The following is a 13,023-nucleotide window of genomic DNA, read 5'->3' as shown; positions in this document are numbered from 1 at the left end:
GTATGATGAAAAAAAACAATCTGAGGGACTTGCATGCGTGAGGGACCATGGGTACAGGGGACGTCACACCAGGGATAGTATTACTGGCACGCCCCATTTCAACGTCCATTTTCGAAAACTAATACACCGCAGCTACCACTAGACGTCGGCCTATGCACAGCATGTGATCTAAGCAGATTCCTTTTTTACTTTAACCTGCACAGTAACATTGCACAATAAAACCATATTTACCATAAAGTACATAGCTCAGAGAATACATTCTAGAACATTACTTAAAGCGCGTCAATACACATACCACTTCACTGTGCACTTATAACTCAGTCTTCTTCTTCACTTTTATACATCAGGTATTGTCAGAAGCCACCCAGATATCTCTGGGTCGACTTGCCGATGGCATCAAGCTAGCACGTAATTCCTCTTTATCATTTGTCCAAACCATGTCCAAGCCAGTCATCGACTGTAGGGGCCACCTTACTCGTCCATCTCATCAGTATAGCTCTTTTAGCCAACAGTAGCCCAATATTCACCAATTGACACTTCGTCAGATTCAATTTATGCACTTATCCCAGTATACATGTCGGATGGTCCCACACTATGGGCTGGTCTACCGTCTGCCAGTGCATGGCACACCTTGTCCCAGTATTCCAACAATGCCCTACATGACCACACCATCCGAGTCTCCCGCCATATAGCTGGGACATGGTTCCCCACCCCCTGCTCCCCAAACCAGGATACATTTTCTTTAGGCGAGAAGGGGTAAGTGTCATGATCTCTGCTTCCAAAAGGTCAGGGTTTTCCCAACTCCCTTGGAAGCAGATCCATAACCCAGGTTCCGAGGGCCAACCAGTCCCAATTGGGACCTTTTGGACCCAGTCCTGGCGCCAGTGGCACCAGGCTCATAAATATGCCCAGTCCCAGCTCTGGAAGAGCCGGGCTCATAATGCTTGGGTGGACTTACCTGCAGCAGACCATGCTGCTTACTTGCCTGCCAGTTGAGCCTCTGATCCTCTTCTGTTTGGAACTACTTTTCCTGTTGGGTGGGGCAGGAGCCACTCCCTAGGTTCAGAACACTGGAACTCTTCTGGAAAGCAGGAACTCTTTTCTTACCTAGGCATGGCTGTGGAAGGAGACACCTAAGCACTACAGGAGGCTATTTAAACCACACCCGATGGATGAATCTTGCTTTGCGTTATTCTGCATCCTCTGCAGCAGAACGCTCATCGTGTCTTCTGCATCTGATCCTAGGCCTAAGGAAAAAGGCTTACCATCCTGAATCCAGTCTTCAGCAACACCTATAAAGACAAGAAAGAACAGGTTAGCATTACGGTCTTCAGTGACAGCGCTTCACTTACCTGATCCATCGGCTGTCATCAACGCCTCGCGCTGCATTCCGGCATCTGAAGGACAAAGGCTTACCAACTCTTCGCACGCTCCGGAGGCATTCGGCGCTGCATCCCGCATCTGAAAGACAAAACAAGGTGCGTTTAAAGACATTGGGGAACTTTAATACTCACGTGCCATTACTCCTTTCCACATCTAACCCAGTGGGTATTCTGGCACCCTGCAGCCGCTCCGAACTTGTACCTGCAAAATAAAAAGACAGTTAGAGCGCATCGTGAAGCAGGCAACAAGCGCTTACTTACGTGCTTCCAGGCGCTTCTATTCATCACACGGGCTCCATCTTCAACTCACTTCAGCCCGTCATCCGCCATCGCCGGAACCCTGCAAAACAAGAGACATCATTACTAAAGACTTTTAAAGACATTAGAATTACTCGAAACTTACCGTTCGTGCAGTAAATGACGGACAGCAGTCCTCTGAAGTCAAGAGGCATGCTCCCCTTATCCAGTGAAGAAACTGGTTACAGCACCCTGCCCCGAGGCAGATGGAGAGCACGGCGTTCACTTACCCAAGACATCTTACCCTTCGAGTCAGACATACAGTGCACAGAGGTCCAGCCCAAAGAGCCAGCCGTGTGTTACACATCACCTTTGAAGATACGGTATACGCCCAGTCAAGACCGGCGCCTCTACGGGAATCAGGTGAGCGTTACAGTAAGGTGTACTCGGTTCAAAAGCTTAACGTGCATCAACCTGTACCTGAAATTGAACGATACCAGTTTCGTCAGCCTAAATATCCACAGCAAGTGTTCTTCAGTGAAGGTGATCCCCCCTCCCCTCCCCCCGATCCCTTTCCCAGTCCCCCTCAACATCCGGCGCTTGCACCTCTCTGGCCGTTTGAACTAATTTGTACAGTGCTGAAGCAGACTTCTTCATTGACCCCGGGGTCAATATGTATTCAAGAGACTGGTGATAAGACTGCTCTTGTGGAAATTCAGACCGTCGATGCTACAGCTGAGCGAAGCTGGCAATATTGAAGCCTCTGAAGTGGGGTGTCACCTACATGCTCTTTGATCATGTCCCAGGTTACAAATGCACCTTTATAAACAAGTTTCCCATAGTCAATATGCCTACCATCTGCCAGTGTGTTTCTAGCATTGTGTCCCTCGCTGGGCTCCAGAAGGTGATGCCCCAAATTGGCATGACTTGGCTGTACTGTACGGTGTGCCTACGACACAACTAGTCTCGACCATGCCCCTTGCATAACTGACACAGGGACCAGTTGGCTAGGATTCCCCAGTGTTTCCATGGCCAGCATGTACAGCAAAGTTGCCTTTGTCCTCCCCTGCTTTTTCACTGATAGATAGGATACTTGAGGCCCTCCCTGCACCCAGTTTAAACTCTTATTGTGTGGCATTCACTAAAAGTGCCATTCTCAGGTAATACTTACTCCTCAAGTTTAAAAGTGTTGCAAACGCAACAAATGTGGCGCTTAATGGCCTCACCTGCTCTGGCGACATAGAAACTTTGGAACGCCTGCTTATCACATGTGAAAGTCTATCCCAAATTCAAAATAGCTATCTGAAATCTTATAATGATTTTAATTGTGCTGATCTGTCTTCCCTTTGGCTTGACTTCTTAGATGGATCAGATCAAAATCTTATCTTTTACATGGTGAAGTTTTATTGGCAATGTGTCGAAATGTTTTACCTTCTGCAGTGTTGATTTTAGCTACTGTTTTAGAACTATGTTTTCATAGTAGTTAAAACATTTAAGGAGATGAATTGTCACTTGTGATTTTAACTGACTATTTTAAATTGTTTAGGTTTTATGATCTGTATTTTTATACATGTTATTGCTCTGTACATACAAAGCCACTCGGCTATGCGTATATTAATAAAATAAAATGGCTTTGGGAGTTCCCTTCCCAAAGAACGCAGCTCTTCCAGCTTCAAAACCACATTTAGCTCAAATCTACCAGCTTTCAATAAGGATTCCAAATCAACTTTACAACCCTTAAGGCTTTTCAACAGTTCACGTAGATTGCTCTTGTCTTCAATCACTTCAGCACTTATAATTCAATACTGCTTCTGTAGCTTGACTTTGCTGGATTCTTTCCAAGTACGGGTTACTCTGTCTAGGCGCAGTTGTCGGACCACATGGTCCACCCATTACACGTCACGCAAGTGATAATCCTTGGCACTTTGCTATGCTCATATGTTCTCATTGGCTTTCCTTGCAGGTTTTTCCCTGGGTACCTGTTTTATTAGTCCACATTCAATTCGTTTTCTCCTTGGCAGTCTTGACCATGCCACAATGTGACTTTCACACAACTCACTTTTGTGGTGTTTATTCCGTAGCACCTACCTTGCTTTCACATTGTCCATCGGTTATGATCACTTGCTTTCCATTTATTCACCAAGTGCTCAGTTTTGACTTTGTTCATACTTTCACATGGTCCATCAATGCTCATTACTAGTTTTCACTGTGCTCGTCAATGCACATCACTTTCGTTCGACTCGTTAAGTATTTTCATACTTTGCATATCTTTTCCTTAGTTCTGTATTCAATCATTCAAAAAGGACTTTGCAGCTTGTTCAGCGTTCAAAATGCTGAACATTTGGTCTCCAAACCTGTTCAGTATGTGTTTCTGCCCAATTCCAGCCCCTAGAGCACACTTGTTCTGTTTCTTCCACTCACTGGTGTCAGGCAACTCCTCCGGGCAGCTTTGTTCTCTTCTCTTGCTTTGTCTCGCTCCCAGTGTTCATGTTGGGAGCTCCAGCAAGATGCGCTCGCCTCTTTCAACCCTTGCTGCTGCGGTCAGCGGCGTAGTGGAGTCTTCTGTGTCCCACAGCTGTGGCTGTCGACACAGGGGACTGCAGGGCTTGCGTCCCGCTCTGGCCCTGGCATCTTCCTCGGTCCTCTGCAACGTACAGCATCCTTTTCACCTGCCCCTCTGCAGCCTGCTCCACAACGGGTTGCCGCGTCGTTCTCCCTAGGAAGGCGTCTCCCTGACCCTTGCCAGTCTCTCCTTTTATGGTCCTGTAGCCTCTCAATTGGCTTCAGGTGCAAGTCCTTTGCCTGACCATAGTTGACAACTAGTGGGACATGTCTGGCCATTGTAATGTTGCTCCATAGTCCTCTTCCTAGTCTCAGTACCAAAGTAGTGTGCACAAATGGAAGTGTGCATAACTCCCAGTTGCCGCCTCCTCGTCCCAGTCTTTAAGGAATATGAATGTGGAACAGTTTGCATGTGTGAGAAAGAGGGGAGGACTGACAACCTACAAAGGAAGGTCCAAAAAGGAGTATATGGAAGAATGCCCTCAGGTTACTTACAGTGCTTGGACCTAGAAAGGTCCAAAGAAATGTGTAAGGACAAGGGGAATGCATATGGATTCAGATCTAGGAGTGAACATCTGAGGCAAGTGTTTATGCATTTGATTAAACAAACACTTTAATTTCCACAAAAAAAAAAATCTGGGAAATACCCGATTCAAGGCAGATATCTACTCAGAAAATAAAGTATTAAGTGAGAAAATTGGATTTCTGAAATAAATGGCTTCAAAGAAAATGTGATCAAAACAACCTTTTCTTGATAAACCCAATCAGTAATACTTTAATATTTTTCATATATATGCATTTCTTTTCGCATCCATCAACTTAGACGTTCTCAGCCCTTTGTGGTTATATTGTTAAGAGGAGCCCTTTTGCAACCTCTAGGAATGCACGTTGAAGCTGTAATTCATTGTATTGTACTTATCACGTGTTGAAATTAAATATTGATCTGAGCGCAGGATAAACCCGGCCGCGTAAAGGGCGACTGCAGAGACTCCTGCTGTTTGGCTGTTTGCTGCTTTACTGCCATCTACCCATCACGACATTCTCCCAAAACGTTGCATAACAGGAACAGCAGCAAGACGGAACGCAAGGGAGCAATCCTTGTGCCCATTCTCAATATTCTGCCGTATTGTCTATGTCCTTTTCTGCTGTGGAAACACCAATCATGATCTTATCAGCTGACGGCCCTCAAACTAGAAAAAGCTTCACAGCAACGCCGTATGACCAATCCTTGGGCAAGGATGAAAGCCGCTGCCGGGTCAAAGGTAAGCAAAACTGCCGGCCGTGAGCTTATAGCCGAAAGCAAGTCACCTGACCCAATTTGCCTTGTAACAATCGGTAATATGAACTCTTTAACATCTTCACTTTTAACAACTGCTGACATATGTTCTGCTCCGGATGATGTTTCAAAGGCTCCGGCGCAACAAATTGTTCCATCGGATGCTTTCGCATCCAACTCAATTACCCAATGCTCGGCAGCTATGTGTATCTCCAATCCTAAAAGCAATTCACCCTTCAACACAAATCCCCTGCAAACGTGTCTATCGTATCTGATGTTCAGGCGTCTCAAGAAGCCATTTTGGACCGGCATAAGTCACTTAATGCTTTGGTACTAACATCGGCGCCCTTCTCTGACGCCAGAGCATCGGATACACCATATACGACGAATTTAGTCTTGTCAGCTAATATGCTCTATAAAAACAGAACTTCTCAGAATGACGTCAACGTCCAGAAAGATAAAAGCAATATACAACAAACAGTGACTGATGAAGAACTATTAAAAATTGCGAACTCAGAAATAGAAAACCTTCAGCTGAACAACTCGAAATTCAAGCAAGCCACGAATGCCAAATGATCGGTCACACCCCCTCAGGCACCAATTTCTCACTGTATTGGTAAAAAAAATTCTTTACACCAAAAAATAATCGAGCAATGCCTTGGTCAAGTCCTGCGGTTCTCAAATCAGCTTGGTCTATTCAAAAACTGCATCGAGGCTCCCTGTAAACATTTTATGTCCTCCACATGCGACCAACTCACCTGGCCCTCGAATTGACTTAATGCCACTAAAATCTGTAGGCCAAGTGACTTTGGGTACCTCTTGATGGAACTGAGTTTGAGAATGACAGTGCTCTAGCTTGCCAAGCACCCGAGGTCAGGCGGTCTTCCATATCAAGTACAAATGAACCGCTTACTGAGTCCAACTTTGCAAGCACTCCGCAAGTCTCAACATTAAAATCAAACTCAGTCTCCACACATCTTGATCGGAGTGCGATTGCTCGCGCTGGCCGTCTTCAAAGAGTAGCCAAGCTTAAGGCTAAACGTATTTCCACCATGCACTCTCTGCATGAAAATCCAAAGATGAATGTTAGCACACACCACCCCATGCAGTCTCAATCAGGAGACAAAGACAATTCAATGAATGGCGTAAAAAAAAGCTCTTTATTCAATCCACAATACAACTTGCACAACTCCACTTGTTCTTCGGCATTCCAGGACTTTCAACCTCAATCGCTCGGAATGTCACCTGAAGCACTCCTGCAGATTCATAACAATGTGTTGGCTGCGTCAGCCGTTGCTCTAGCACCATTTACAAAAATCTTAGAGTCACTGATAGGAACAATAACTGATCAAGGCGCCGCCATATCCAACCTAACGACTAAAATCAACAAGCTGGAACTCTTCTCAAGCTTCTTACAAGATCAAATGACAAGCAATGCAGAAATCGCAATGAGATGGCAGGAAAGGTTGAGCGATTTAGCCGCACGGCACCACTGCCAAAATGATGCCTTAATGGAAGGTCTTAGACTCGGTGAAATGGATGCGTAAAAACACTATCAGCATCAATGCTGGCGCCCTGCGGACACGAAATGGAGTGTCTGGATCACCTCAACCTTCACTGACAACTGCCTCTGCGTCAATGCCTAACGAACCCTCACAGCCTGGATTACCATCGAGCTCGTCAGCTCCAAATCATGACGTTCAAGATTTGAATCAGACTTCACATGGTTTGGGTTCCAATGCTAATTCTCTAGTCCTGAATGCGATTCCACCGAAACCGCATTAACCCAAACCCTTAAGGCAGTAAACTCATTTAACATTTTTAAAGGTCCAGCGAAAACAATTCTTATAGAAAATGAAAAAAGTTTGAAAAGACTTCCTGTGAAGCAAACCCAGCAACACAAAATAAAAAAAAGATATTCCAGTGAAAGCATCACAGCAAAAGGTTAAAAAGTTCATAAGGGATATCACAACTCCAAAGAAGACAAGCCTATTTACTCGACCAGTTCATATAACCAACGAAAAGAGCACTTTTGACAATGGCCCAAGAACTTTGTCAGACACTAACGCGAGCATACCGAAGATCTCAGTAAAACGCCGGCGAGTTGCCTCAAATGCATCTCTAACTACAGGGCTTCAGACTACTCGATAGATCTGTGCAACTTATCAACTTACTCAGCTGATCCAGAAAATTCCATCTCAGCCTCTCCAGAAGACCAAGCAATCAGACAAACTAAGCTTCCCTGGAAGAAACCCCAAGAGGCCACTAAATTACTGAAGTCCTCGCAAGCAAAATCCATTGGCGGTCAATCTGCTTCTGCGGCCAAAAGAATCTCTCAGCAACCGCTAAGCTCGAGGTTAAACCCTAAACAAACATCGAACCAGCTAAAATCACGCTCGCGTTTAGCTTGGCAAAATTCTGGTCCCTGAAACTCAGACTCAAACATGCAAGTGGAAACTTCGGCTTCAGAATATTCATTCTGATGATAATGAAGTTAACTTAAACAGAGGAAACATCTTAAAATTATTTGCTTGTATTCCATCACTACGAGCGATCTCATCGAATGATATCAAAATCGTGGAATACGTTTCTGAAAGGTCCACTGATCAGGTTCTCCTACATATTTCCTCGGTGGCTGTAAAAAATCTGCTACTTCATGAAAATGAAGACCTTTTGGTCTATGGCTTTGATCTTACCATTGAGTCAACGGCCTTAAAATCTATCTTCTAAAACAAATCTTGAGCATGTGGCAAGTCCTAGAACCGTTAAGCGTTCTGCTCTGCGTCAGTCTTTAGCCTCCTCTCCTGACATCCTTGACGCCGCCATGCACCAGTCATTCGAAAGAAGAGCCATCAAGGCGAAAAGACTTACCAATGGACAACGTAAATAACAATGAATACAATCGAAACAGCAAGAGCTAATTTTGCTGTCATGGAACACAAGAGGATTCACACATTTATTTAACACATTTCCAGTCTCATTGGAGAAAGTTTTCATCATATGCTTACAGGAAACATGGCTAAGAGATCCACCTACATGCAATGGCTTTTCGAGTCAGTTAAACCCTGCTGGGAAAAATCCGAAGGGCCGGCCCTTTTCAGGCTTAATAACTTTATTGAAAATCTGGAATTGGTGGACGCTGGTGACTTCTACGAACCCAAATCCATTTGTGCAAAGCACTTTGATTAGACTGTCACTGAGAGACATGGATCTCAATCTCCTGATAATAAATGGATTTTGGAATCCGGCTATGATTTCATCTGAATCTTTTATCCAGTCAGTAATGAATGAAATTGACCTCGCCTTCTTAAAGCAGGAAAATGTTTCTGTTCTCATCTGCGGAGACTTAAACTGTAGCTGGTTTAAATTTGATCCATTCATTAAATCAAATGTGCGTTTGTCGGAGTCCGAAGTTATCTTGAGAGGTCAACGCTGGGGAAAAGATCTTTTGGACAGTAACTGTCACATGCTAAATGGATCTATCCAAGGCGACTCTCCTGCAAAACCAACGTGGCATAACATGACTCGGACAAACACACTCGACTACATCTGGGCGTCGTCTGATTTTCTTGAAAAATCTATATCCTTAAATGTGCAACCAAAGACAGCCAGTGATCACGATATGCTGCAACTAGTTTGGCGTGAGGTGCCACGTCACATACAATACAAATACTTGTACCCATTACAAACAAACGCAGCTGGTAATCGACTGAGAATAAATTCTTCTTCTATCGCCAATTTAAAACTAAACCTGAACGAACTTCAGACGGTTGAATATTTACCGCTGCTAACAGACCACACTCAGACAACGCTTAATTCTAAAGTGCTTGGGACAACACCAAAGCACCTACATAGCTCTGAAATAGCAGAGGCAAAAACATTATTAAGGAGAGATCTCAAACGAATAAAGAGAGTTTTCTGTGATCCAACTCGCAGAGCCTCAGAAACGAAGAACCGACGGCAAGAATATCGAAATTGGCTGAGATCGCATCAAATAATAATTGATCAGGGACGTGCAGAAACTTGTTAAAACTTGTGCAGAAAAACACACGAGAAATTTGGGCCATCTTAAACAAAAACCGCACGAAAGCAAGCCCATCGATCTCAAATGAAATCTCAAGTGACAAATGGCGCAATCATTTCACTTCAATCTACGAAAAACCAGTGACTGAAGTTTCGCTACCGCCTATAATGTCAAAATCAAGTTGGACCACAACAACCTCGTGCGAAGAGATTGAATCTGCAATTGCAAAATTAAAAAACTCACGAGCTGCTGGCCCTGACCAAATATCAAATCTTATGCTTAAAAAGCACAAGACATATTGGGCCAAATTCATTCACGAGCTGTTCTCCCAAATTGCAACCAGTAAGAGGCTTCCCGCCTCATGGGTTACGGCAATCGTGGTTCCCATATACAAGAAGGGCTGTCGGGCAGATCCTGTAAATTATCGCCGGATCGCCCTTCTTGACACCATCGGCAAGATTTTTGGATCTTTACGACAACAGCTGGCAATCTGGCCCACTTCATCGGGATCCTTTGATATCCGACAATCAGGATTCACAAAGGATGTGGGAACAGATGCAAATCTTACTCTTGTCATTTTTAAAATTATCAGCACTGATGAAAAAAAACAGAATATTTGTGGCATTTGTTGACCTTCGACAAGCCTTTGATACCATTAATCGGTCCAAAATATGGGCAAAGCTACGCTCATGGGAGTGCCCAGATCATTTGCTAGAACCTATTACTGCCCTGCACTCCACCACTTCGATTCAAATCAGAGTTAATTCACAAGGCGATCTTACAGACCCAATAAGAACTTTCAAGGGAGCCAAACAAGGCTGCCCTCTTGCAGCTGACCTTTTCAAGATCTTTTTAGCCGATTTACCAGAATGGCTGAAGTCTGTCCATTGTTTTCCTCCTAAGCTTAATGGTCATACCGTAAAACATCTAGTCTATGCCAATGACATAGTATTGGTCGACCAGACTCAGATCGGCCTCCAACATCTTCTTTCACGTCTACAAGACTTTCTATCTGCCAACGAGCTATGCATGAACACAGAAAACAAAAATTATGTGCATTGGACAATCTATGTCAAGGAAAGAAATCTTTCAGATGGCAAATTGAGGAAAAAAACACTACAAGTTGTCAAATCAATCCGCTATCTAGGCGTACTGGTCAACGATTCAATACGTGAAGCCGCCTGGATCGACGACCTACTGTCTAAAATAAAGATCCTAAGTCTACAAGCGGCTAAAATCAACATTGACTATGGGAAATGTTCTATAACGCCTGTCATACTGTTCTACCTCCAAAAGGTAATTCCAACAATCACCTTCGGAGGTGAAGCTGCTTTGAACATTAATAATAATGTTTGGAGTCGTTTGGAAGGAAAATTCTGGTGACGTGTTCTGAACCTCCCGAATTACATTTCAATATCAGCAGTGAGATATGAGCTGGCGCTGAGCTCTATATATATGACAATAGTGTGGCAATCATTAGCTACCCTGCGCAAGATCCACCTAGGGACTTCCACCACGGCCTACACCATTTTCAAGATAAACAAAGAATCAAAAGGAAAATGCCTTGATCGAAGTCTGGAAATCTAAATTAAAACTGATCATGGTTGAAGCGGGCATATCAAACGAAGAACTAATCCAACTTCCACAATTGGCCAAAAAGAAGCTTGCAAAATGGGACTGGATTGCAACCTATAATTGTCGTTCAGCCCTTAAATCCACCCTGCCTTCATTTGGTAATATGATTAAATTACATCATCAACCAAAATTCTTAACGGATTGTCCTTCGCGCCATCATAGGGCACAATTTTTAAGGTTGCGATTGAATGCCCTAAACACTAACGAGATGCTCTGGATGCGAAAGAACAAAGACACAGTTGACAATAAATGCAGGTCCTGTAAAACAGAAGCTGTTGAGTCTCTAAAACATCTGGCTGCAGAATGCCATATGCTAACCACATTTCGTGAAAAGCACTTGAAGGAATTCAAACCAATATCTAGTGACTCAGAAAATTGGTGGATTTACGCTGTGGCAGGGCATAACATCAAGCTGTCTCGTAACTTAATTAACTTCTTTGATGAAGTGCTAAAGACAGCCTCTACCTGATTGGTGCACTTAACTGAAGGCTATGTAATCATGTTGATGGTGCCTTTAAAGTTTCTTCTTCTTCTATTCTTCTTTTCTTTTTTTAACTTTGACAAGTTTAGGGAAGCGATTGATTGGATGAAATGTAACAAAAACAGGAATATATCATTGTTTAAGTTTTACAATAAAAAAAAATGTTCATAAGTAAAAACTGATTTCAATATAGGGCATTAGCAATTAAAATGTGAATTTAACTAACATCCCAATGCCATTGATCATGCCAGGTAGGCAAGAGGTTCAGAGAGACTAGCCAATAGGAATGCTTGCAATTACAGTGAAACATGTTACAAAACTAAGCGAAGACCTTTCCACAAAGTGAAGGTTATGCGTGAATATGTAGAAAACTGAGTTAGAAACTGGCAGATTTCAGCAGTCAAATTTATACAGACATAGTTCTGTAGCATTGCAGATGAAATCTAGAAACCATAAGGCATTTGTCCATGAAATGTACCAATTGCTAATGTAAAGGTCAAACTGAAGTACAATTTGCCCAGTAGAGGCTATGTTATTAGGGTGTATGGGGAAGCAGTTGTGAGTTCAAAGAATACATGTTCCGGAGTGGACATTTCTGTCCAGGTGGTTCAAATGGCATTGGCAAATTACAAAACAAATCAAAACAGCAGTGATTACTAGACTCACCCACTGCACTCTTTACTCAATCAGCAAAGAGTAAGGATGATCCCATAGGAAAGGCATTCATATTTTGGAACCAATAAATGCTGCTAGGTGACCAAGCAAATCTTTGATAAAAAGTTAATGTGCGTTAAATATTCGTGCTGGATAGCATTTCATTATATAAAATCCTGTAGAATGAAAACATCACCACAAACCCCAAAGCACCCAGGTGCATGCTGAAACTTAACTAGACAATCTATGTAGTCCCCATTAAATATAATACAGCTCTAACATTTGTGTAGTTTTATCCACACAATTCTCTCCATTTTAAGTGTTCTTTTCTACTTTCAGACCTTGCACAGTTTAAAGCACATCCTTCCAGATGTCGGTCTTACTACATCAAAACCCCACAATTTAAAAAATAAATACCAATCCATTCTTATGCCATTCACGTTTAAAATGAAAAAAAAAAAACAAGTTCATAACTTACCATCTGCAGGTTGCTGAAAATTGATGTATGCATAACCAAGTGATCGTCTGGTAGCAACATCACGACAAACTCTAATTGACATGATTGGACCAGCAGGAGAAAACTTCTCATACAACATTGCTTCAGTAACATCAAAGTGCAGGTCTCCAACATACAGAGAGGCCAAAGGATACCCGGGACCCGTTGCATTCATGGTAAACTGCAAGATTTAAAGACAAGTAAGAATTTAAAATATAATGCATGGCAGAATGCACGGCATTGAATGAAAGTGTTAAACTAGAATAAACATTGCTG

The 13,023-nt window shown here is 43.1% G+C and overlaps 1 protein-coding gene across 3 annotated transcripts in view; it reads right to left on the bottom strand.

Annotated features, from left to right (window-relative positions):
- LOC138579573 (embryonic polyadenylate-binding protein-like) overlaps window positions 1-13,023 on the bottom strand; it is a 1,702,133-nt gene that overhangs the window by 1,408,849 nt on the left and 280,261 nt on the right. For all 3 annotated transcript variants that reach the window (XM_069649846.1, XM_069649847.1, XM_069649845.1), the window contains exon 2: window positions 12,730-12,928. In XM_069649846.1, the coding sequence (XP_069505947.1) occupies window positions 12,730-12,922 (193 nt within the window). In that variant the 5' untranslated portion in view covers window positions 12,923-12,928. The remainder of the gene's footprint in view (window positions 1-12,729; window positions 12,929-13,023) is intronic.

Source organism: Ambystoma mexicanum, chromosome 3p, assembly GCF_040938575.1.
Source record: "Ambystoma mexicanum isolate Mex_15411 chromosome 3p, UKY_AmexF1_1, whole genome shotgun sequence".
Classification (NCBI taxonomy): Eukaryota; Metazoa; Chordata; class Amphibia; order Caudata; family Ambystomatidae; genus Ambystoma; species Ambystoma mexicanum.
Note: the sequence above shows the minus strand (reverse complement) of the source record. Positions and strands in the feature narration are given on the sequence as shown.